Source organism: Orcinus orca, chromosome 14 (assembly GCF_937001465.1).
Source record: "Orcinus orca chromosome 14, mOrcOrc1.1, whole genome shotgun sequence".
NCBI lineage: Eukaryota > Metazoa > Chordata > Mammalia > Artiodactyla > Delphinidae > Orcinus > Orcinus orca.
The window spans coordinates 56,282,653-56,310,555 of NC_064572.1; the positions used below are offsets into that span (position 1 = coordinate 56,282,653).

Genomic DNA, 27,903 nt, shown 5'->3' on the forward strand with positions numbered 1-27,903 from the left:
TAACATCTCACTAAATAAAAAATGGGTTATTCTAAAAAGTGCTATTCAAAGCAAATACGATGTGCTATGGCTTAACTATCACAATGTTCCTTAAATAAAAGTATCAGAAAGCTCCAAATTAGCTAACAAAGTCAGACTCTCAGGTCTTCTACACTAAGCTAAAATAGAGTCAAGAGAACATTATTTCCCAATGGTATATTGATTTCAAAACTATTTTCCCTTCTTATATAGAGACTGATGTTAGAAAGATACAATAGATAATCTCAAGAAATCAAGAGCTGAAGGACTACAAATACTAAAGAGAATAGCAACCACACTTTCAGTGCCCTTCCCAGCATTCTGAATATGCAGCTACCCCACCCCAACCCTTTGTAGATAGAAGACTCATGTCCAACAATTCCATTTCTGGGTAGTCAAAAGAACTGAAAGCAGGATCTTGAAGAGATATTTGCACTATTATGCTCACTGCAGCACTATTCACAATAAGCAAGGTGTGGGAGCAACTTAAATGCCCATTGACAGATGAATGGACAAAGAAAATGTAGTATATACATAAAACAGTATATTATCCAGAAGTAATAAGGAAGGAAATCCTGTCACATGTGACAACATGGATGAACTTTAAGGACATTATGCTAAATGAAATAAGCCATTCACAAGAGGACAATCACCACATGATTCCATATGAGGAATCTAAAGTAGTCAAACTCATAGAAAGCAGAAAGTAGAATGGTGATTGCCAGGGGTTGGGGGCAGGCGGAAGTGGGCAGTTGCTGTTCAAAGGGTATAAAGTTTCGATTACGCAAGATGAAAAAGTTCTAGCGACCTGCAGTATAACATTGGACTTACGGTTAACAATACTGTACTGTACACTTAATTTGTTAAAAGGGTAGATCTCATGTGTTTTTTCCACCACAATAAGAAAACAACAAAAAAAAGAGAGAGACTATATGGTGGGCGGGACAAACTTGGAAAAAGGACCGAGGAAGGGAAAAACAATCAACTGCTTACTAAACTTTTGATTTTGAGCATGAAAGAAGAAAAGAAGCTGAAAACACTAATTACTCAACTGGGTTCCCTGGAACACTATTCCCAAGAGATGGTACATTTTAGAAGAGTTCCATGACCAAAAAATTTGTGAAAAATTGCATATTGTTTCCTTCTTGGATGTTCACAATGAGATTAGTATATAAAAGCTTCTAAGAAGTCCTAGAATAAACTAGCCTATTTAACTTTCTTCAAGAAAGCATTTCTAAACTCATTTGACTCAGAAAAAGATTTTCTTTTATAAAATAAATATTAAAATCCCAAGGGATTCATGTTTCATGGAGAACAATGTAGGAAATGATGATTTGGGGAACTAATTTTAGGGACAGATTCCTGGGCAGGGCAGACCTGCCTACTGAGAGTTCCTCCTCCTGTTTCACAAACCCAAATAACCAACCAACATTACCCCTATCTTGCCTGAAATATTTAACTCCTTTTATAATGTGAAATTCCAATTAGACTGTCTAATAAACATCTTCCAGAAGAGCTCAAATATTAGTCATTTATGATTTCATGTAAATTAATGTGTTGTCAGTGTCACTGTGTATTGACAGAGTACTTTATAGTTTTCAAAACCACTTTAACACACATACACACATCCTTTCTTCAAGCTACACAATTAGTAGGTATAGTTAAGACTAAACCCAAGATTGGCTGATTCTAGTCTAATATCCTTTCTACTAGAACAATAGGTGTGCTAAACAATAGCTGTGGGAGGGATCCCTGAGACTTTTATAAAGAAATAGTTCACATAAATCAAATCATATGGTTTTTTTTAGATTAAGGGAGACTCAACCGATTCTACCCTTACAAATTTTCTCAGGACCATGGAGAGTAGACAAAAGAGCAGAAAAATGGCCATGTTTTAAAAAGATTACCCATTTTCTAATGATCTCATTTTTCACACTACAAAAATCTTTCATATGTAAGTGACCTAGACGAGTTATAAAGAAAACTGGATTTAGCAGAGCTTTCACATCTTAAGTGTTCGCTTGGCATCACTTCTAAAAATACCATTAAAACAGACAGAATGAGTACAGGTGCCCTCTTTTGCCCTTATTGTACTTAAATACTTTAAACTGTTCCAGTTTTTCACAGAAACACTGTTCAAAAGAATATAAGTAAAATTTAATCCTAACCTTTTACTCAATTTCAGGTTCAAAATCGTTTCATTATCAGAGAAGGTAATGGTAAAAACACCTCTTTCTAGACTAAAGAGAGAAACACCTTCAATCCTTTAAATAGAAATGCATCCAGGTGTTTACACCTTTAAAGGAAACTTGAGTCTCTACATACATGTCTTGACTAACATCCAACTTGCATGTTGACAGATGGGCACTTATGTTAAATTTTCTTTTTATTTTTTTTAGTGTCAACTTCAACTATTTCATTATCCTTATATTAAAGATTCTGAGTGAAACTGAGTAGGCACTTTAAAAGACAAAAAAAAAAAAAAAGAGAGCGAATCAACTATTAGTCTTGGACATATGGTTAGGAACCAACAGCACAGTTTAAATAGGCCAAGTTCAGCAATGATACAAATCAACATCTGTACAGCCTAATAACTTTCCAGAGCACTTCTTCACCTTCATTGTTTATCTGTGTAATAAACCTTAAGATTGTTAGGCTAGTGTTCTTATTACTCTGGGACAATAAAATCAAGCCTCAAAAGGTTAAGTAACTTGCCCAAGGTCACATCATGGCTGGGAGAAGAGCTAGGAGTATAAACTCAGATCTCTCAGTTCCTAAGCCAGGACACTTTTTTTTTTTTTTTTTAACTACAGCCATGGTTCTGTGGGTGATGATGGCAGGAGTGGGTGTGGGACCCTTAGATACATAAACACCCCCCCGCATTAGTGTTCTAGGGAGCCTCTGTTACCCATGAGAGTGTATGCCAAGGCAGAAGAAATGCTGAGAACCCTGTGCTGGGTATCATACAACTTCGATATTGTCATCATAGGGATGAATAACCAGTTGACCAGTAACTGTTGAACATTAGCCATAAAATATGCATAAATGTAAGCCTTAAAGGATTTATTTCAAGATGTTAATAACTTTTCTTTTGAAGTAAAAACTGAGGCATGAATTGTATTTGTCTCATTTATAATAATGTTCAATAACAAGGGTCATTATGACAGCAAAAATGCCAGTTTCACTAAACGTTATAATCCAGTGGACTTGCATTGGCTCACACTGACTTAAAAAAGGGTTTACATGAAGACAAAATAAAAATTAAAATCAAATGCAGAACAATTGCAAAACAAAATTTCAAAATCATTTTGTTAATATTCAAAATGACCTATAGACATACTGACAAATTCTGATATCAAACTCCAGATGTGCCCTGCTCTGTGCAGTATATGTTCACCTGAAAAGTTACATGAAATATGGAAACATGTATAAAACTAACTAAAGGACCTATAATACAACTCAGGGGTTCCTACCCAGGTCCGTGGAAAAATGACTTCATAGAAAAAGTGGGTTTAAAGAAACATTAGACCCTGGATGAGCAGCAGTGTTCGGGAAGGGAGTTCCATAAGCAGAGGCAGCTCTCATGTCAATTACAGGTGTCTTGAGAGTCTCCAAGCCTCTCCTAGATTCTTCTCTGTTGCAAATAAAGGGGGTTGGATGAGGTCATGCCCAAGTTAAAGTCTAGCTTTAATGTACTATAAGTGTCAAAGAATACTTTTTGATATGATAAACAGCAAAACCTAAACTTCTTTATTACTCAAGTGCGTGCTTAACTAAGTAAAAAAAGAAAGCTGTGCAGAGTGCCCTCTGGTGGACAGTTGGACATGCCAAAGGGCTTCCCATCTGGAAGCTCTCAATCAGCATTCATTCAACAACTCATTCATTCATTCAAATATAATTAAATAATGTGTGTCCACTGTGTGTCAATTATTGAGTATACAGTAGCTAACACGAGAGACACACAGTCATTGACTGCCCTCATCGACTGCAGTCTAGAAGCATAGGTGGACATTAAAGCATTGCTTCCTTACAGAGGTATTTAATGCCACAAAGGAATAATAGATGGTATTATGACAATGATCTATGGGGAAGATGTAAGATCCACTGAAGAAAGGATTCCTAAAATTTTCACAATTAAGCTGAGACCTGAAGGAAAAGTGAGCTTTAGGCAGGCAGAGGAAACAGTATCCATAATCACCCTGTAAAATAGAGAAAAAGGCCAGTTGTGATTGGCTCAAGATGAGGAAATGGGAGCTGAGGCAGAGGTAGTAATGTAGTACACGAAGGGTCATGTAGGCAGTGTTAATTAAGGACTTTGACCTTTAACCAAAGAGCAGTAGAACATAATCAAAAGGTTTAAAGGAGGGAAAGATGTGATTCAAATCATGATTTTAAAAGATCGCTTTAGTTTTTTAATGTAAAGAATGAATTGGAGTTGGGCAAAAGTTGAAATTGGAGTTGCTTCTAGTCCTTGCTCTCCCATATACCGTCCTAGTTTATTCTACACACTTACTGAATGTCAGCCAAGTGCCAAGCACTCCCATTCACCTGGGCACAGGTGGCAGAGTCAAGATCATGGCAGCTGCGTAAGGAACTACCATTAGAAGCCTCTTCCACCTCTGCGAGTCCTCCCATTGCTACGCATACTATGGCGAAAAGCTTGTTGATGCGTAGATTTATCAGCCCACTCCAACAAGTCACATATTCCTCGGGGGAGCCTAATTACTGCCATAGCAGGGGGCAGAAATTTGCCCCAACAGCCTGGGCTGCCTTGTTCCTGTGACTTCAAAGAGCACAAGTTAATAAGTAGGATCCTCTCCCTCTAATGAGCTGAGTAAAATCATACAGGATAAATGCACTATCCCCCAACTCCCTGTGTCCTCACTGGGGTCATTATTCAATTGATCCTTTGATTGCAGACTTGAAGGATGCACATTCAAATACTTTTTCCTGTGTTCTAAAATTGACTGTGGTGATGATTGTACAACTATGTAAATATATTAAAAACTGAATTGAATACTTTAAATTGTTGATTTGTAGGGTATATGAATTATATCTCAATAAAGTTGTTACCAAAACAAAAATTTTTTAAATCACCTCTTCTTTAAAGATGATGACACGGATGAGTGAGATGACAGCAGAGATAAAAGTGCCAAAGCCATACGTGCAGCTGTTTCTGTAACTGTTGCATATTGGCATATTTTATATTCATAGGCAAGCCAGAAGTCTCTACGATGATGAGAAGAAATCAAATCTATAAAGGTTGTATTTTCCCCATAAATCACTCCATCTAAAAGCTTAGCCAAAGAGCAGCAATAACAACAACGACGACAATACATAAACATATAAACTCTCAAAAGAGATGTCTTTTTTCAAAAACGGTGGTTGGATATAAAAGAGGTTAATGAAATATACCAATCAGATTCTTCTTCATTTACCTCCCACAGTTTACCTAGGAAAGGTGCAGCCTGAGAACATACATACACCTTAAACAGTGCTAGAACTCCCATGATCCCAGACATTGCTGCTCTGCAGGAGGCCCTCTCCCACTCTCCGTATGGGGCAAACAGTAAAAGAGAAAAGGGCTGCAAACACGAAGCAAGTGGCCTGTAAAATGCCATCTATACTTGTTTTTGTTTTTTAAATCTGCTGATTCCACTGAATCTGCATTTATAATGATACAGAAAGCAAAAGAGATTCCTTTGACCAGGAGGATAATAAAGGTTGAAGCTATTCAAAATAGTCAAGGCCTCGGTTTAAAAGCAACTTTAGGCTAACATTAGAATGAAGGAGAAAAAGACTATAGCATCTTGGAATTTGCAATAGCAAGGAAAAGGGATTGTGGGCACAGGTAGACACCTGCCACTGACTTTCAAAGCTTCAAAACCTTAGCTATGAGATTATTGCTAAAAACCTGGATGGGTTATTCAGGAAAGAAGGGTGTGCCCGACGACAGAAATTCTCCATGGTCAATCAAGAACAGAGCCCCTGAGAAAGAAAAACGGCATTACCTAAGGAAATACTAATATGCTTACATATAATGGGAGCTCTCTGGAAAGCTCAAACTTAAGCTTTAGAAGAAAGACACATAAATACAAAAGTAGAATCAACCTAAAAAAGCATCTACAGCAAATGGTGCAGTTAACAGAGGCTCAGAATGCCAGAGACAACAAAATAAGGTATTGCTGGCCATGTTCAAAGCAAGAAGAAAACAAGAGGATAGAGTAACAGTTTGGGAGAGAGGAGTGTAATATTCACAGAAGACCGGTGAAAAAGGAGCCCCACTCAAGATGGAAGCTGACTTCCTTCTCTTATAATAAAGAAAATGGTCTGCACCTTGGTCAGGGCAAACAAAGAGCATGAAGATGGAGCTGGGAGACAGGGAGAGAAAGGAATCTATCACTTTCGATGATTTCCAGTTCTCCCACTTACATGACTCTCATCCTAGGGCACTGAAGGAACTGATAGGTCCCTTTTGACACCATGTGGATGGAGATGGCATTCTTTTGCCCACAACAGTCCCACTCTACAAGTGTCCAGTGAGTCACACTGTATATATTACTTTCTTGCTCAGTATCTCTTCTGGGCTTCTCAACAATCTAGTCGGATACACAAAGCTATTACTACTGCCCTCATTATACACTGAAACTCAGAATTTAAAAGTGACCTGCTCAAAATCACACAGCCCACCAGGAACAGGACCAGATCTAAACCTGGTCATCTGACTCTAGCCAGTGCCCTTTTCACTAACCAGTGTATCTTTTCACTGCATCTTCAGCAGAGCAACTGATAAAGTTCAAGCTACGTAATATTAACAACAGTGTAAGTATACTTCCAGCAAGATGAATACTGTTAACAAGCAAGTGCCAGTTAAGCATCTATTAACTGCCATATGACTCTGGCTGTTCAATCTTCAAATCTCATTTAATCTTCACACCATCCCCAGGAGGGAGTTGCAGATGAGGACCCAAGGCTCCCGGCACTGAGTAACTTGCTTGAGTCACCAGTGACTGGTGCAGCAAAGGTTTAACTGTAGTGGAATCTGTTCTAGCTTCAAACTCCATAGTCCTTCCATTACAACTGACTGTTACCCTAAATGTTTATCAAGAACTACTCTAAGATATGGAGGGTATGGTTAACCCAAATACAATGAGCAGAGAACAGTCAATGGCTTTCCTGAGTCTTGAGAAGTTTGATGTGCCAAATACATTTCTATAGCATGGCCTATGATTACGCTAACAAAAGAAAACCCACTTCTTTCTTTTTTACCTACGTCAAAGTCGTATGGGAATCAATGCTGAGGGCATGAGCATAGCAGGGGTGAGAGTAGAGGTAGGCAATAAAACAAATAGTGCCTGAATTTTCTATGATGCTTAAAGGGGTTCAAAGATTACTGTAATCCCTGGGATAAGTGTGTTTCCTTCTAACTAAGGAATAGGCCAGGAGGTTGTTAGGGTGACAGCAAAGGAAAGATATAAGCATGAGCAAGTGGAACCTTCTTTTATCATCTCTAGGACCTACCTCCTGAGAAGTCTCATTAGTTCTGGCTTCAGAGGGGAACAAAGAAAGCTACTTTGATAGAGATGAGAACATAAGCGCTCTTCAGGTTAAGTTTATTTCCTGGGATCACCAGTGATGGGGGCAAGAGCGGTCTAAATGTAATGGAATCTGGGGCTTCAGACTCACAAATGTATAGGCACTAGCAAGTCCACCAGCAGCAGTAGTTAAGAGAACACTCCACATAACACCATTTGTCAATTCAACAAAGGTTTATCAAGCATCTACTGTGTCTGTACATCAAGCAATGGGTAAGCTCTGTGGAGCTTACAGTCTGTAGGGGAATTACTGATACAGAAGGGGTGCTGTGGGCACTTGAAAACTAGGAATGGAGCTGAATGTTTATCACCCCTGAGTTTCCACTGATTCAGAGTGTTTCAAAATTCTGTAAAACTTCATTCATTTTAATTAAAAAACAAACCACCACTACATACTTTTAAGGATCCCAGTAGATGCAGCAAATAGACTATTTATTTTAAGCACTGGCTTTTGTAATTTGATCTATGTCTTAAAGAAAATGTAATCTTGTTGACTATAAAAAAAATTCATCACCAACTGAAACTTTCACCTCCTAAGAAACTTAGGTCTACTACGCAAAATTAGTCAGTCAACCATAGAGAGTATAGGTGAAACTTTGTAATACAACATATTTACTACTTTACTTATTCTAGTCTAGTGTATGCCCCAAGAACAGCCTTTGCTGGAAGCATTGACAACCACTGTACAATTGCATAGGGAGGTGTTTAGACTTGATGTTCTCCCACTTGATCTTTTAATCTATCAATACAGGTCCCAGATTAGCTACTAACACCTTCTATTCCCCCCAAGCTTCCAAACAGCAGCAGAGCTGGAATTTAAGGGATTTAAACCTGTGTCTGTCTCCAAACCCAACTGAACACACCAATGCCCTAGAGCTCTACTGCCCCCTGTTTAGATGAGAGTTAGCAAATCTGAGTGCCTCTACTGGTCAGGTAGGTAACACCAATGAGCAAAGAGGCAGGTAATGGATATGCATATTTGGTATGAGCAGGAGAACTATGGGAGTTGGAGAGGGGACTGGAGGGGACAGCAGCTATTTGGCTCCAATGACTGCTACCACGTATGCTCTTGCAATTTTTTTTGGCCATGCTGCGTGGCATGTAGGATCTTAGTTCCCCAACCAGGAATTGAACCCGTGCCCCCTGCAGTGGAAGCACGGAGTCTTAACCACTGGAATGCCAGGGAAGTCCCTATGTTCTTGCAATTTTAAAAGAAACCAGAACTTCAAAATTTTATGTATACTCCTGAATATTAACATTAAATGTTAGTTCAAGTTTGTTTGTTTTAAGAGTACCACATGGGTCAAGCAGATTACCAGCTCTCAATCTTCGTTAACGTGCTGTTGGCATCATATTTTGAACAGCACTGGTTTGCTTTGCTAAATTCTGCAGTGTTATTTTCGTAAGTGTAACATCACCCTGGGGATGGGTGAGGCAGAAAGTTCATTAACGCCTTAAATACAAAGGGCACTCTCTTTTTCAGGCAGCCTAGATGGACTCATGGACTAATGTCATGTAAGGCAGAGCTGCTCACTTTGATCACAAGGTGCTTTTCTCCCCAGGGGCCCACAGAATAAATTTCATTTCTTTCCCATAGCAATTATACCCTGAGCAGTTGCTTACCCGTTTGTCAATGTCATTGTGTTGGAGCTGCACAAAGCGAGCGCTGATGGCTGCAATGTAACTCTGCTGATTGGAGAATGCCACGCGGCCAGCACCTTTGGGGTACTTCAGCTCTGGGTCCGTATCAATGCCAGCATAGCAGACACCGCCATACAAACGGTCCATGATCATTGCCAGTTCAACTGCAAGAAAATAAACACTGTTCGTTATAAATGTTTAGAAGGTACTCTTGCCCAGGAGAAGGAAGGACTATGTAAGGATCATGCAGTGTAATTAAGAAACGGAAAAGCCATGTTAAGTCTCATGAAGAGTGTCTACACCAGTCTTACAACTCAAGCAGGGGAGCTCCTCATAGGATATTTGAAAACAAAATGAAAAAAAAATTTTAAGAGTTTACATAATCAGAATTTCAGCAACAGTATAAAAGAAGTGATCTATCAGCAATCCTCCCGTTCTAATTTCTAACTGCTTAGTCCACTGGAGTGGGCCCTGGGTAGGCAAAGCATTTCAGGTACCCTAACAAGTTAATAAGAAACAGCTCTACTTACTGACCTCTAGGACTGAAAGCAATTACTAAAGTCACACTACTATATTAAGCTCAAGCTATAGGAAGAATTTAATTAAAAAAAGAATTTAATTCATTTTAACTAGAGGCAATATGTTTACAGGCTTAAAGTAAATCTCTACAATTAAAAAAAATAAAGATTTTAAGAGTATATACTATCCCAATTGAGAACTCTCCATACTAACTTCTCACACTGAATTCTTAAATAATAGTACTAAAAATGATCACAGCAGCAATGGTTTATTGAGCACTTACAATGTGCCAGGAAACACTAAGCTGCTACAAAGGCAGTAAAAACATACCCATCCTACACCCTGCTATAAATCCAGAGGTCTGGTCTGCACACCTCACCATATTTCTTCTAAGTATACCTTTATATTGGTATATTTGCAAAACACCTGTACAGAAGGCACTTGGAAATTGGACCATTCCAAAGGTCTGATATTCTAAAATTGTCCTCATCAAAAGGTACCATGGAGAGACACATAGCAGTTACTTACCTGGATCCAAATTGCCTGAAGGTAATTGTTTACTTGATACTGGATGGCACCTCCTCCAGGTATGACCATTCCTTTCAGGCCACTCACACGGTTTAAGTCCAAAAGACTTAGTCCTACCCCTGGCGAACGACCCAAGAATCCACTTCCCTCAAACACCTACACATGGCATTTGGAAAGGAGCAGACAGGGAAGACAGATGATGACCTCGGACACAGCCAGTGTGCAAAGACCATCAGACAGTAGAGCTCCACAGGAATCAGTATCTGGGGAGAAGGAAAGCAGCACAACCTGGAGGGGTAGGGGAAGAACTCTGCAGCGGGTACAAGGGCTGAAGGGCTGAACGGTGTGAGATTTCTACAAACAGAAGGAAAGCCAAGTACTACTGGTTCCTGTAATAGGAAGCTGCTGAGGCAGTAAGAAAGCTGTATCGCCAGACAGAAAGGCTGTCTTTCTATTCAACTTCTTCAAAATTTATCCCCAAACCAGACTGCCTAATGCTGGTAATTGTTTTCTAAGTGCCTGTTTCTAACTGGAAGAATGACTTCCAACCAACAGGTAATTTTCAGAAGGTGAGAAAATAAACTAGCAATAATTAAGCCAGAGAATAAGTGATTTTAAAGACAGAACAGCAGAAAGCTATCCCAATGATCCCATTATGATCAGAATTACTGAGTCACATCAGCCAAGGGAACACTGCTGGTTAGAGCCCAAGTGAACCCTGACTGCAGTCTTGGGGCAGGATCCAGGAATCACACTCATTCAAACAATGCAATAAGAATCATGTGTGTACCCTAAATATCAGAGTTCAGTGGGTCCTCATACTTCACCCCAACAACTTCTGATGGCTTGGGGACTTCCTCACATAGCTAACATTATTCCAGTTACAGAGAACAAGAAACTGAACGTGGGATTAATTCACTGCAGTCATTAATGAATTTCCTTTATTAGTCAAGTGGGCTTAGTAAAATATGTAACCTCAGGGCCTGGAAATTAAACACTAATTTTCCAAAGACCTGGCTTCCTCTGGAATGGAATAAGACAGTGAAAACTCCCTCAGCCTGGTGAATGGCCAGGAAAAGAATGTTGTCAAGGGACTGAATACACTTGTCTTCCACCCTTAGGAAGGATTCAAGAAAATATCTAATTCACGAAGAAGGTATACATACCAGCTGCGAGCCTGAAGCTCCAGCTGAAGACAAGAGTTACCGTAACCACAGGTTCTTCTACTGCATCTTGGTCTCCAAAGGAACCTTAGGGATCCTCAGATGCCAGAGATGGCACCTTCCACAAGCACTTTGTGGATCTGGCTGCTGGAAAATCATCTTCACGTGCCAAAGATTAGGTCATGGCTGCTGCTGCTGGCAGTTACGTACTTTTGATAGGAAAAAGAAACCCTCATTCACTTCTGTTTTTATGAAAACTATATAAATAAATAATTTCCACTTAAAAGCTTATATACAGTCATTTTCTTGGCCACCCAAAACTCTGCAGGCATTTGAGCCAATGAAGTCTCACTCAAGTGAAGGGCAATTTGTTGAGAAGCTACAAGAAAGAAACCAAGGTGACTAAAGAAAGTTTTCTGGGGGGGAAGAACATGAAGATTACCCATCTCTCTACCTTAATCTGTATTTTAACTACAAAAGTTCTAATACTGTGATGACCCTTGAAGGAAAGTAAATAATGACCAAACAACTGCTGTTTGTATTTGGTCCTTTACTCAATCAGCAAGTCTTCACTTTAGTGAATACTTCTTGCAGGCTAAACTCATGCTGGGCTCAAACACAATAGGTATGTCACCTAAGTACTAAACAGAGTTTTTAATTATTGAGAAAAGTAACCAGTTGGTTAAAACAGCATTAAAAAAAAATACTAACAATTCATCCACTATACAGGTAACTAACAAACACAGAGCAAGCTCTCCTCAAATCCTACAAATTCCCAATCCGAAAATATTTTTAATATGGAAGATACAAATTCACCTACAGATGTCATAATGTACCACTACTTTTAGAGGCTAGGTTTTAAAGGGTTCTTTAGAGTGAGTATTATCAGTTAATGTAGGAAAGTCCCATATAAATTCCCTTCCTCTGATTAGGGGGGAGCTGAGCCAAGAAGAGGGCTACCATTTTGACTACTTGGGAGGAAGAGAGAAAAAAAGCAGTAAGGATCAGGTAGAAATCAACTAAAACCTTCGTGGGTCTATCTATAGCTTATGATCTCAATCCTGCTCAAGAAACGTGAGTCCTTGGGCTTCCCTGGTGGCGGAGTGGTTGAGAGTCTGCCTGCCGATGCAGGGGACACAGGTTCGTGCCCCGGTCTGGGAAGATCCCACATGCCGCGGAGCGGCTGGTGCTGTGAGCCATGGCCGCTGAGCCTGCGCGTCCAGAGCCTGTGCTCCGCAACGGGAGAGGCCACAACAGTGAGAGGCCCGCGTACCGCAAAAATAAATAAATAAATAAAATTAAATTAAAAAAAGAAATGTGAGTCCTTGATCAAGGAAGTGTCTTATCTGGAAAATGTAGTCAAACCACCTACTAAACCTGTGACAGTGAATCCTCATTCTAAACCATCCTCTGCAGAGGACAAGGACAGCGTAGCTCCCCAGAGCACGTTCTTAACATTTAACCTGAGGAAGATGAGGCTACCGGAGCAGGACATACAGGTAGAGGCTGAAATTCAGACAGATGGAGGTGACAGCAGGCATAGAGTCCATGAGGAAGTCAGGAAGCTCCAAACCACTTCTATTTTTTCCTTCCTATCCAGACTGTGTTCACGGCGTCTGTCTGGTCACCACAGGGGTGGGAAATTAGGAGTTCTGATAGCTATATCCAAGGGTATTCTGTACTTTGGATAAGATGTTCTGTGCTCTTAAGACAACTCAAGTCATCTCATAAACAACTGTTCCATGGTAACAGTACACTTCTATGAGTATAACCCACACACTGGCTCTTGTGATGAGCTTCACCATGTCCCAGACTGGAGAAGGAAACAAGAATGTTGCAGTTGTAGGTAGTGTATAGCGTTTCCATGAATTCCTCTGGGTTGTGGTGACTATGCCCTGAAGGTGAATCTGAACCCCAACTGTGGTTCCTTGTTTTGCTCCTAATTCTTCACAGAGATCTGAAAGGGACTTCAGTTCATCAGAAAGAAAATCATGATGACTCCCCATCCTGCCCCACCCCAGGATCCTGTTCCTGTCATTTAATTAGATTTCAAAGCTAGCCTAAGGCAATGTATAAGTCTGAGACACTATGAGAGCCAAACTGGGTAGAGCAGAAATGAGGATTCCTGAGGGAAATACTACACACAATTCTAAATTGTGAATCTAGAAGCTACATTTCTCCTCTTTGGAAATAACAAAGCAGACAGGAAAGAGGCATAAGGCACCTCAGGATTACAAGGGGTCTGGACTTCTGAAAGAAAGGAAAATTCAACTTGAAGGTGGACTTTTTGGGTTTACGATTGCTGAGTTGGTTCATGAGAGCAGTTCACACATCTTTAGTGGAGGAAATGTGCTCATTAGCTTCCACCCTGCATGAGACGTTGGGAAGGTAAGAATATTTTCAAATAAATGATATGAACAACCAACTAAGTAAGAAGGATAAGAGTTTTAACTTGATTAAATCGAGCTGGTACCAGATTGACTGTTACTGCTGTTACTGAGACAACAGATCTCAGATCTCAGCTTGATAAAGCAGCTTCCTTCTGTGCAAAGAGCCCCAAACTTGAAGTCTGGAGATCTGAGTTTGAACCTTGATTTTCTCACGTGTTGTGGTCTTGGCTACACCCCCTTTGAACTCTGCTCCCTTATCTCTACAATGAAAAGTCTACCACTTATAACCTCACAGGGTTATCATGAGGATCAAACATACATGAGAGCTCTGAGCACACTGCTGGGCAAAGAGCAGTGCTCAAATGTTTAGTTTTGTCCAGCAGTTGTTTTTCCCTCTACTCATAAATCTTTGCTTAACATTTACTTGGCCTGGTTTCTGCTCCATAAGCACCAGTTCATCCCAGTCTTACTTTGGCTTTATGCTAATGTTGCTCAAACTGCCACTGATATGGCAAACTTTGACATCGGCTGTGGGTGAGAGTTTGCTCTTTTGGAGGAGGAGCAAACAAACACAGACATTATAAAATCCTTAAGCCTAAGGGCAATGCAGTTAATCAAGTCAGTATGCCAATTCTGGAGTTTATCTGAGACAACTCATTCTGAACTTGGGACTTGGTGAAAGAAAAGGATTCTACAAAAAAAAAAAAAGGTGTCCACAATGTTCATTGCAGCACTATTTACAATAGCCAGGACATGGAAGCAACCTAAGTGTTCACTGACAGATGAATGGCTAAAGAAGATGTGGCACATATATACAATGGAATATTACTCAGCCATAAAAAGAAACGAAATTGAGTTATTTGTAGTGAGGTGGATGGACCTAGAGTCTGTCATACAGAGTGAAGTAAGTCAGAAAGAGAAAAACAAATACCGTATGCTAACACATCTAATGGAATCTTAAAAAAAAAAAAAAGGTTCTCATGAACCTAGGGGCAGGACAGGAATAAAGATGCAGACGTAGAGAATGCACTTGAGGACAAGGGAAGGGGGAAGGGTAAGCTGGGACGAAGTGAGAGAGTAGCATTGACATATATACACTACCAAATGTAAAACAGATAGCTAGTGGGAAGCAGCTGCATAGCACAGGGAGATCAGCTCTGTGCTTTGTGAGACCTAGAGGGGTGGGATAGGGAGGGTGGGAGGAAGACGCAAGAGGGAGTGGATATGGGGATAGATGTATACATATAGCTGGTTCACTTTGTTATACGGCAGAAACTAACACAACATTCTAAAGCAACTATACTCCAATAAAGATGTTAAAAAAAAAAAAAAAAGGTGTTGGCAGGGGGACTTCCCTGGAGGTCCAGCGGTTAAGACTCTGTGCTTCCACTGCAGGGGGTGCGAGTTCCATCCCTGGTCTGGGAACTAAGATACTACATGCTGCATGGTGCAGCCAAAAAAAAAAAGAGAGACAGAAAGAAAAAAAAAGAAAAAGCTTCTAGTGCTGACAAACTTGACATACAGATGATTTCTGCCTGCTACCACTTCACTGAACAAAAAGGCTATGGTTATAATACTCCTATTTCCTTAATCATAAATCAGGATGTGATTCCTAATACATGTGGACTACCAGAATGTTTGCAGAATGTCTGAAATAAATGCTCTTAGAAAAATTCATCATGTATGTTCTCTAGATGTATGTCATACCTTACTGAATATTTACCTCAAAAATTTTTTTCCCTAAAATTTCCATAGAAAGCCATCCTCACAACAGTGAGGTGGGGGGAGTTGGGAGGGGGGAAGGTGGAGAAGGAAATTTCAGGATCCATCACAGAATATTAGCAGGGGAGAAAAAGACAGGAAGAATCATCAGAGCAATAGTTAGGAAGATGGGAGACCCAAAGATGATGGGCAAATGGTAGGCTCTAGGAACTCAAGACTGATCTGTTCTGCAGGACCTGGTCAGATAAACTGTCAGAAGGAAGTCATAAAGTGGAGGAACAGCTCACAGATGCCTCTAATTAGAGAGGAAGACTGAGGGTTTTTCAAGCCTGATCAAAATTGGAAGTGGATGGGTCCCAAAGCTTGATCACTGAGGCAGCCCCCGAATGAGATGTCTAAGCCAAGAAGCTAGAGTCAGAGAACACTCACGTTTACAAACCAGGGAAGAACACAGGGACCAGATCCTTCATTTTCCACTTTTTCCTGGTGGTCTCCTCATAACCCCCAAGCCCTTAGCTGGCACTTAGTTGCTCTCAGAGCAAAGAGATGTGGTCTGGAGAGGTTCCAATGTCATAGGGATACGCAACAGCTGTATCTCCATACTGAGATTTAGGAAGACATGCTGCTTACAACACTTGAATGAAGAGTGGCAACATGCTGTTGCACGTCCAGGTAGTAGCGGGAGGAGAGACAGACCAGACAGACAGACCACCCCTTTCCCTGTACTGACTTCTCTGAAGAATATGTACTCTTTAGCCACACGGTGGCATGGCGAGTCCACCCACGGCCTTTCCTAGCGTCGGGGTGGGGAGAAGTGGGGAGTGGAAGGAAAGCAAGATGGAGAAACACCAGGAGACTTCAGGCAAACCATCCTCGGCTTGCCACTGTCACTGACAGGAGTGATGGAAGGGAGAGACAAGAGACGTAGAAATGTGTATTATTTGACTTAGAGAAGGCAACAATCAGGCAGTCCAACTTCGGGGAAACTCATCTAGATTTTCCACTGATATTTTCCCATTTTCAGGCTAATTTTTCTAGGCCCCTGATTTTTTCCAACCTGAAGTTTTAAAAGTCACGCTTGTCAAAAGGTCAGAAGGAGCAACCTAAACTCCTCAGTCAAGACAATACCACTTAAAACAGGTTGCCTTGTTTCTTTAGAAGTGTTTCTGCACTTCTATTCGGTGGGATAACTATATTTAGAATAACTTATTAGTGATAATGGTCCCTGTCTTACAATGGGAAAATGTCAAAGATAAAAAGCCTCACAAGATCCAAAGGAATAATTCTTGAGTGATAACATTTTAGTCACTGTAAAGTGCTGAAGGACCATTTTTGGCCCAGGATAAGGTGAAAATCAATCTGGACACATAAAATGTCACCTGTTGAGTCTCATCACTGATATCTAGTCTAGGATCATCTTGTATATAGTGCCTGAAATAGTTTTAAGACTTTTCAGAATTCATAACCACGACACCCCTGGAAATAATAAAAAATGCCCTGAAGTATTTAAAAACCAAAATTTGAGAATCATTATGTTAAGGAGTATAATTTAGCATCCAATTAACTGAGTTAGTATTCTATTCATACATTTCTCATTTTCTTCTGTTCTGAAATCTTTGATTCTGTAGATGACGACTTGTTCAACATGATAGTGGGATGTCCATTCAGTGTGGCGTGATGTGCACTTTCTCAGTGCCAGTAACCCAGTGCGTGCTCAATACGTTTATTATTCAAGTGAACTGCACTGTATTCAATTTAAGATTATCTAGCAAAGTCAAAATGAATTCTTTTAAAAACAGTCTTCTATTCCAAGACACACACCAATCCACAAAGCTCAGTGTGTTCCAAAGAAAACTAATTCTATGCACAGGGATAAAAGCTGCAGATGTTAACTCTTTTCATCTAGATTACGTGGCCTCCAATCTGGAAGTCTTGGATGGATAGAGTAAAATTCTAAGATGCTAATGTAGATTGTTTAGCCTTCTAGAAACTAGCTACACTTATAGGAGGTGCTGGCATGGGGGAACACTGCCATTAGACCAAGTGACTGTAGATTACTAGCCAATAATGGCAAAAACAAAATTTTAAAACAAAAAAATTTAGCTTACGTTAGAGAAAAAAGAACTTTGAAATTTACAAATTATGTACTATCTAGGCAGGGAACACAAAATCCCATTTCTGACTAGATAACTAAACATAATTCTCGTTTAACCGTAGAACTTGCAGCATCTTATAGACACAGAATGTTAAAGAAAGAATATAATTTAGCATCTTGGGTTTCCTGTCTTGCAGTGTCAGTGCGATCATAAGAACAGTGTGAAAAACATATCATCACAAGATTTATAGAGAGAAAAAGATATAGAGGCCCACACCTATCCTTTCAAATGATTTAAACAGAAAGAATGAAGAGTGGCTAATAAAAAAGGGAATTTAGTTTATAAACTATTGTGTCTGTGACTTAAAAACAGACATAAGAGGTTAAAGCCAGTTCTGTTATCTTTACAACTGTGGGAACTTTTCTTTCAGAAATTTTTTTTTTCAGATTCCCAGATAAAAAAGGAGAGGGGCTGAGATATTAAAACTAATTTGTGCTTGTATTTAGTTGCAGAAAAGAACAGCTAGAATACTAGCAATGAATGTCCATTTTTGTAGAATCCATTTGCAGCTAAAACACTATCAAAGGGGACTTTTCTCCCTTTCCACTCCTAAACACACCACCAGTTAGAAAAAGCCAGGAATATTACACAGTGCCCCCACCCACATTTTTTTTTTTTTAAAGCACAAGCTGTTTAGAAACAAAGGGCTGCATTGGCCCTCATCTCATAATGCTGTTCACGTGCGAGTTAGCCCTGCTTAGACTTTATTTTCTGACAGCAGATGAAGGGGGAAGCATCTCTGCTGTTTTGCTTTCCTTCTCTGGGCAGGTTTTCCATGAGAATGAGAAAAAGACCCAGTGATGCTTGACTTTCTGAAGTACCATAAGATTACAAACTCCACAGTCATGATTAATATGTTTTAAAGTCCTTCAAAATGGAATTACGAATACATCTTTTTTTTTTTTTTTTTTTGCGGTACGCGGGCCTCTCACTGCCGCGGCCTCTCCCGCCGCGGAGCACAGGCTCCGGACGCGCAGGCCCAGCGGCCATGGCTCATAGGCACAGCCGCTCCGCGGCATGTGGGACCCCCCCAGACCGGGGCCCGAACCCGCGTCTCCCGCATCGGCAGGCGGACTCCCAACCACTGCGCCACCAGGGAAGCCCCGAATACATCTTTATACAGACCTAAAACTTATCTTTCAGGAGTAGACTGGAGTTGAGATTTGAATAAATATGTTAGAAATGTTGAGGAACATTCAGAATTAAGAAGTCCCCAAAGTCATAGAGCCAAAGAGCTGTAGGTACATTTTACAATTCTGTTTCACAACTTGATTTTAATGACCTCTGCTTTTTCTTTTACTTTTTAAGTAGAACTAAGTCTACTTGCTTACACTAACGTAGAGATAACACTGTCCTTTTTGCTACTACAGCGGCAACAGCTACCTTATTTTTTCATCTTATTTAAAAAAAAATAAACTCAACTATTTTAAGCATTTTGAAAACTCTGTTCTTACAAATAATTTTATTATATTCCACGGGCAATCACACTAATCCACAACCAATTAGATTTGTCTTTGGATTTAAATATTGAAGTCATCAGCACAGCATCACTTCAAATGCCCCAGTCAATAATGATTCTGCCCAACCCAGCAGGCACAATTATTTCATCGTTGGAAAGGTACTTAAAAAACAAAAAACAGGGGAGCTTTCAAGAAGTCAAAATAAAGATGCTCAAATACATACCTCACTTTTCAAAGTACATAAGAAAAAATAGGAACCTGTTTCACTTGGGAAAAGTTCAGTTTGATTCCCAGTGACACAATTTCTAGCAGTGGTTTGGTTCCTCACTGACTAAGTGGGCACACAGCTGCACTGGACAGATTTCTGATGGGATGACTTCTTTTTCTGTCATACGTAACAATGCTAACTGGCATAAGAATGCACACTGCCAAATGTATTGTTATTATTTTAAAAATAATTGGTTGAACAGGGAGGCACTAATTAGAATTCATCCCTCTGAAATAACAATTTCATGAAATTCACTCTTGTACCATAAGAAAATACAATGTCTTGGGAGAAAACATTTAAGGGTCAGCTCAGTGAAACTGACCTGACAGCCTTCTTTTTGGAGATTGTGCATAGCTGACCAGAAACCTAGAAAATATTGAAGACTAAACACATTGGGGATTCTGTTGTTGGTTTTGTTGTTGTGGTGTTACTATTTCCACTCACCAGCTCGAAGGGGTCGTGGAACTCCCCCAACAAAGATAGTTTTTCTGGGGTCCAAAGGCTGAGAACCATCCATTACAAAGTCACTGTCACTTAGGTTCCATGGTCGAATTTGCACCTGAAAAAAAGTCGTTTACTTGGTCCTTACTTCATTTCCATCAACCCCAAATGAGAATAAGGTGACTAAAGACAAACCCACTGATTTGTGCATTTTACAACATATACAACCCAAACAAAATCCAGTTATTAGTTAATGTAATCTGCATTAAGTGCCTTCCAATAGAACTCTTGGGGAATCTACTTACAGGTATTAGATTCAACACTCTAGACATATACCATGAAACCTTCAGAAACCACCTGTGGTTTAAAAAAGGGCAGTCTTTTATAGATAGAGTCTGGGTTTTGAATTTTAACACATGTTAGACTGTTTATAACCTGTCACATTACAGCACTTAGTTTTTTAAGAGCTCACCTAAAGAGGGACAGGAACATTGGGAATATTTTCTAAAAATTATCCATATGTCTGGATTTTAAATGATCACCCCCTAAAATTAAAACATTTCTCTTTCAGCAATATGATTTAACACAGTTTAACACTTATCAAGTTAGCACACAATTACCAGCAATATCAAATCCTGAAGGTCACAGATTTATCGACTTTTGGTTGATCTGATTTTCCTAAACAAGTCTGGTTAAATAAAGGTAAGCCCAGGAAATGAAGCAAATTTTCAAAGAATAGAAAAAGAAATCTCTATGACATATTTCTAACTGGTAATGTCTCTTCACTGGGACTCTGACTTCCTGCCCATAGTTTACACTCTTTTACCATTATCATAGAAAATAAGGTATTCCATCAGAATCGTAACCTTAAAGCATATTCCTTTCAATCCATAACCAAACAAAACAAAACAAAAAAAGCACAAAAAACCCTCTCATACCGAAAGGCCAGTTTCAGCACTGCCTGAAAACCAACCAGTCGCTCAGCTGGCCATGCACGCTGGGAAGTAGGCCAGGTATAGAAGCAGAGAAAATAGTGTCGGTCTTTAAGGAACACCCCTCTCCTTTCCCCTCATCGATTAGGATAGGAAACAAAACAGCTGAATTTTCATTTTCTTAGTATCAACAAAATTCTTCTTTTGCCCCATTACTCAATCAACAACACAATGCAAGGAAACACATATGATAATTTCTTATGTGGCCTGGCTATATCCAGGAGTACTCCTATTTGAAAGGTAGTAAATCTGTCAATTACACTTTCAAAACATCTTGGGTCATCTCTAACACTGGCATCGCTCAGTTAGAAGCAGGCTACACGTTCCTTATGATTGTTACAAAATGTACCCCCCCGCCCCGCAGCTTTTTGGGCTTTTATGACACAGTTGCCTTCACCAGTTAGCCAGAAGCCATAAAATCTCCACTTCTTCCCTAGACCCTAAAACCTTGGACCTGTTTGTAATTCTGTTAACACTCAGGCATCTGCTCTACCTTTATCACTTAAAAAAAAAATCCAGTTCTTTCCTTGTAAAATTTGGTCTGTTTGACTAAATTATTGTTCCCTTGACATTTACCACAAAGGCAGATTCACCAATACCATAAAACAGCACTTTCAAATGCCTTCATGAGGGCCCATTATTAATTTTTAATTAAAAACACAATGTCCTGACACTAAGAAAAAGGATTCTAACGTCACCAAAAAAAAAAAAAAAAAAAAAAAGTAGGGCAAATCTTTTTCTACACAGAGCCCCCTCTTCTTCTAGTCTCATCCTTTATTAAGTAGTTAAGGCAGCTTCAGGACCAGGTAATTCCATTAACTTTATGATAACTGAGTTTGCTCATATGGCTCACAAATGAAAACAATTCCTGTGTAGTATCCATAGTGTTCTGGTTTCATTTAATCAAAAGTACAGAAAATGCAGCCTTGTACGATAGCTGGAGGTTACTGCTGCTCAAAAGAACTCTGCAGACGATCTCAAACCTGCCTGTTGAGGGTCTCCATTGCTGCCTCTTCTTCCCTCTGACACCCTCCCCACCCCCCTTCATTACATCACACACAACCCATTCCCTTACCCTATTCTTGGTAAAAATACAGGAAGAGGACTAGGGAGACAGTAATGATTAATCCTATTCACAAAACCCACATTTCCCAGCTGCCACCACAGAACAGCTCCTCAGAGCTCACACCACTGCAGATTCAGAGAAATGTCAACACAGGCCAACATCAGTACACTCTAAAAGCTAAGCAGAAAGTAATACTGTGGTACTGTTTGCACTGAGAAGTTCCATTCACACTCTGGTTTCTCTCTGAAATATAAGACCATTCTCATACAGGCATGTTCTCCATCTTCTAAGGTTTATTCTCAGGGTCTAATATCCATGTTCTATCTTTCTGACTTACTCTTCGAAAAAAATATATATACGTGTTTCTCTACTCTTTTAATCCCATACTTTATAAGCTGATTCAGATATTTTGTAGAAGGGGTAGAATATAAGTAAAAGAACTGTTTTTTTTAATTATGTTTATTTGTTTAATAATTTTTGAGAAAGGATGAAATTAGATCTCTGTCCTAACTCAACATAAACTTCCCCTGGCAAAACAGCTTTTACATACATAGGGATTACTCTGTGTGTGTGTGTGTGTGTGTGTGTGTGTGTGTGTAACAACTCTTGCAGGATGTTGTCAAATAGGCTATACTGGGCAGTAAAAGCCACAACATCCTAAGGACAAGGATAAGGTGAAGAATGGTGAAGATTACCTTAAATGAGCCTGACATGGTTTCAACACTGCCTCCTGAAGAAACCTGACCACATTTGATTACAAAGGTGACCCTAGGAAGAGGCTATCTGGGAGGGGGCACCCACTAGCCCTTTGGCCATGCCATGACCGGATACACAAAAACAAATGTCTGTAGGGCCAGACAGGCAGCATAAACATGTCAAGCTACCAGGACAACTGGTTAGTAGGCAGGCAGTGACACAATGGAGTAAACCACTCCTTTTATTTATTTTTTTAAATTTTTATTTTCTATTGGAGCATAGTTGATTAACAATGTTGTGTTAGTTTCAGGTGTACAGCAAAGTGATTTAGTTACACATATACATGTATCTATTCTTTTTCAAATTCTTTTCCCATTTAGGTTATTACAGAATACTGAGCAGAGCTCCCTGTGCTATACAGCAGGTTCTTGTTGGTTACCTATTTTAAATACAGCAGTGTTAAACCACTCTTTTTAAAGGAAGCAGACACCTCTCAGCTCCAGCTAGAAGTTATCATTTGTGAATGTGTTGTCAGACTTTTCCATTTCTCAAAAGTAGCTAGAAATTCAGATTTTTACATGAAACTTCAAGATTTTTGAATGCTGGGAACTAATTCAAATGTATAAAGTCACTTGTACACGCTAGACAAAACTATCTGCAGGCCAGATCTATCCTGTGGGCCCCAGTCTGTGATCTCTGGTTAGAAAGGTTTAGTTACCACACAGCTCCTCACAATGGAATGTTTTATTGCATAAACACTTACGAGACAAAATTAAAAAATGGTTTTTCTTTAGTTTCTTTTTTAAGCATGTATTCCTGTGGAAGTTCTGGTCAGGACCATAAACCTACTTTTAGCTGAATTATTTGTCTTCTAAATTTTTATCTCCTTAATTAATAATTGGCTTTGTATAACTGCTTATCTCCAAAGGCAAAATCTCTTTAAGGATAAAGGCAAAAACCAAACATAAAGCTTGGTAGTATAAATATACCAATTTATACCATAAAGTGACTTCAACAGCCGTCAAGAAATCTAAAAGAACATAACATTAATATGTAATAGCAACAGTTAGTACTAAAAGCACTGATTTTCCTTTTCAAGGTTTCCCAAAGTGTGTTCTGTGAAGTGTAGATTCCTAGGGTTGTGTTTCCTAAAAGCAGTGTTTAGGAAAAAGTTATAAACTTCCTTCTTGGAGCTTCACAGCAGACACTGGTGTATATTAATTAAAGGCTCTAAGAAGTTCTACAGGAAATGAATCTATTCGAATGTTGTTTAAGCCAGCATTTCCAAAATTACTTCCACGGAACCTATTTTTTTGCGTAACACCTATTCATATCCACACTTTGGGTAATACTGCCCTATTATATCTTACTCTTAGTATGTATCAAAATATGGCAATAATAAGGTTGAACTAATTGAACAAAACATCATAGAAATTTCACTCCAATCAAGGCCTTTTCCTCACTTATTTCCTGCTATTGCTCTCAAAGAGTTAACTAAAATTTCATCCTGGTTGAAACTGAAAGTCATTAATAGGGATAGGATTAGGCTAATTTCTAGGAAAAAAATTTAAGAAATGCAATAGAGGTAACTTATTTTGACAGGATGCTTCAAGATAACATCATTTCCTAAAAAGACAATTTCACTGAAAATTTGCAAAAGCCTCTAAGTTAAAATTAAATATAAAATGCATTTTTATTGTATCTTTAATAACAGCATAAGAGAAAACATACAGTTTTAGTAAGAACAGTTTTAAACACAAGCCTTAGGACTTCAAGTTTCTGAACATGACCAAATCTCCCTATAGCTCTAGCATTCTCTCAGTTTAGACCACTATTTAGAATTTAGACATTATCTACCAGTAAATAATGTTATCTTGAGCTCATTTTAAACATCTCACCCTATATGTGGTCTGGTGCTCTCCTTAGGTTACAAACATCTACCACGTGAAGGGTCTACTGCACAGTGCCTTCCTTTTCATTTGTTGGGCTCAAAGCAGCTCCAAAAAGCAACCAAACTGTTCAGAGTCAACAGTGCAATCTGGTGGCTAGTTCAGGAAATCACCTGACCAAATCCCCCTTCCCTGCCATCTGATCTCTTTCCCACAAAGTATCCATAAAGCTCATAGCTCAGCATCGCCCCAACCCCACCCCATTTCCTTTTTCCTCTTTTCAACACTCTTCAAACTCCTACTCAAGCTCTTCAGGAAAAAGTCTCCATTTTTCTCTCCCTAATCCTACAATCCTTTCAATGTACATGAATCAGAAAAACAATAGTGCAGAACCATCAGGACTGCTCTCCCCAGTAAGCAGCAGCATCCCGGCTCTTCCGACAACCAGGATGAGTCAGCTAAACCTAGGTCCGCTGATACAGCTGCAACAGCTCAGCTGCAGTGGTAATGAACTCAGACCCACCCCAGCTGTCAGCAATTCTATTTTAAGAATCACAGACCTCACAGAATGACTGGAGTGCCCCACAGTATCACAAATAAACTAGTTTGTGGTTTGTGAGGCATCTTTCTCTCTTCCACGTGTAAGGGGTTGTTTTATTATTATAACCACCAAAACTAACAGCCGTAACAGCAATAACTGTGCTTTGGACTCTTCAAAGTATATTCACATTTGGTATCTCATGTCAACCTAATTTTCAACACATAGCTCCCGAACAAACGCTCAGCCACCTTTGTGGAGTTTAGATGCTACCTGTGATTCTCAAATGCTGCCCTCCACCCAATAGAGAGGATAAGAAGATGCCCTCCCTGTACCTTCTGCGGTAAGTGGCCAGAAAGAAACTTAACAGCTGCTCAGAGGCACTGGCCTTGATGAGACTTCTGTACCCTGGGCAGCTCTGGGGCCTCCAGGCAGAACTCCACTGGGACTCAAAGCAAAAAGCTCTCACTGTCACACTAAGACTATTCCTCAGATACCAGTAGATCACAGGCCCCAAAGAACCTCAGCAAAATAGCCTGGATTCTTCTTAGACAGGAAGCCGAAAGTAACCCTGGGAAATTCTCTTACACTCTCCCAGGATGCTCCACACCCACCACCAGCATCAAGAAACAGTGCAGGTACAAAAAGGAAATTGCTGCCATCCGCACCAGGCTACACAGCCTGATGTATGGAAACCACAGGCTTACAGCCCCACTGGGAACTTCAGTTACTGTTGAACAATTCAAACAACACTCTGTATACTGTTTCATAAGGGCACCCAGTACAAAAACAGAGCATGCATAAACTGTACCCCGAAAATAGTGATGTACATCCTTGCTCTATGCTTGATATAATAAAGCCATTATCAATTAGATGCTATGATTAATACCCGTACTTACAACCGTAAGATTCAAAGAAACATCTTCCCTCCAAAGGCTTTCCAGACTCCCTCAAGAACACCTGACCACTTTGCTTTTGAGCCACCCCACATCAACTACCGTCTATAATGCTTCCATCATAGCACCTGTGACTCCTTACTCCACTTACTATTATTCACTTGGCTATTTCCCTCCATTGGACTCTGGGGGCCTCTAAGGCTGAGACCATATCTCTGTGTGGGTCCCAACTGCCCAGCACAGCACTCAACCCTTAGTGAGTGCTCTGTGCTCCTCAGCATGCTGGTGAATTAACGAAGGTTTTCCCGAGGGGCAGACAGTGTTGCTGTAAGAACTTGTCCAGCAGCTGCCCCTCTATAGCTCCCCAATCACTCTCCTCACTCCACTGAAAGCTACCTTCTAGAGGCATGGAAATACACTGTCTGGTCACCAGTGGGTACGCCAGGGCTTGGGCCTAATCAGTGCAAATTTCTGATGCCACTAGGTGACGCACGCGGTGATCAGAATCATCTAGTGCTCGTCATCACTTCTGATATTCCCGCGTCACTTAGAAAGTATAAGCGAGATAGATGATTCCCTTTTGAAAGAAAGAAGAAACTAGCAGTTTTGAGCACCTACACTGCACCACTGTGCTAGGCATTTTACATACACTGTCACATTTAAACTCACCATAACTGTTATGCTGTAAAAATTATCTCTACTTTAAAAACAAGGAAACTCAGACTCAGAAGTATGACAGCAACTCAGGACTGAAACCCAGGTTTATCTGACCCCAAGTCTATAGACACTCTTTCCACTGCAATGATGCTGTGTGCCTGAAAGGCTCCCTGTCCTCCAGGCTACTGGCCACCAGCTCTGCTTCTCAAGAGTCTCCTGGAAAAGTCAAAATGCATTTTTATTTGTGAATGATTAACCTCTCTCTTCTTTCCAATCTCATTTGGCCCATTTTCAACACATTAAGAAATGACCCATAGACTCTTCTCAAAGCTACTAAACAAAACTAGCAGTTAGAAAAGCTCAAATATGATTTGGCAATGAAACTGGCTATTTTAACTTCTAGGTTCATAGCCTCAGGCACTCTTGCGTTGCAGCCAGACAATTTTGTCCAATGTCTACATAAATGTGTATTTTCAGTTCCATGGCGCTAGGGCAAGGATGTTGTCACTGGCATGCCGATCACTCAAACTCTTGAGAGGAATGTACACATAAAAGTTCACGTTACCTAAGTTTTTCCTGGGAAGAAGCCTATTCTTTGAGTGAGCTTCATGAAATACTAATTCTACCAGAATCTTCACAAGTTTAATCCCCAAAGAGGTATATAATATGCTGGATTAAACAATATTACACACATTTATTTATTGCAAAACTCCTCAGAACTTTAATATATCAATGTTTCCCAAATGTTCTTGGCTATGGAATCTTTAATTAAAGGAGAAAGTGGATATAAAATGTACAAAGTAAGTGCTCAATAAGGTACACCTATTATTATTAAGAGCAAACGTTCTGTCAATGATCCTCTCAAGAGACCAGTGTTTGATGAGACAAGCGTTCTTCAGAACACACTTTGGAAAACACGGACTATGATCCATTAGGGGATGGTATTGGCTATTTTGCCCCCTGGTTACCATTTTGTACACTGAAACTGCAGCATCTTTTAGACCTCCCTAGAAAGGAATAACAGCTTCCAAAGACTCAAGCACTAAGAAACTCTGGACCCATTTGCAAAATCAGAGATGCATGGAGAAACAAAAATAAGACTTATTATGAATAGGAGGTACTTTTCTCATTTTAAAGAAGGAATTCTTTCTTTGGAGAAATTCTTATGATGGGAGGTGTCCAAAGCATGAATTTAGACCAAGGAACAAATAAATAAATCAAGAAGATTAGAAGTGCTAAAGATTTCCAAGGTGGGATATGACACAAAA

At 39.8% G+C, this 27,903-nt stretch overlaps 1 protein-coding gene across 8 annotated transcripts in view; it reads right to left on the reverse strand.

The window, feature by feature from the left end:
• The window catches only part of CPEB3 (cytoplasmic polyadenylation element binding protein 3), a 178,237-nt gene that overhangs the window by 13,705 nt on the left and 136,629 nt on the right, over positions 1–27,903 (reverse strand). For all 8 annotated transcript variants that reach the window (XM_049696525.1, XM_049696524.1, XM_049696522.1 and 5 more), the window contains 2 exons: positions 19,905–20,019; positions 9,237–9,418 (listed from right to left, as the gene is read on the reverse strand). In XM_049696525.1, coding sequence (XP_049552482.1) covers positions 9,237–9,418; positions 19,905–20,019 — 297 coding nt within the window. The remainder of the gene's footprint in view (positions 1–9,236; positions 9,419–19,904; positions 20,020–27,903) is intronic.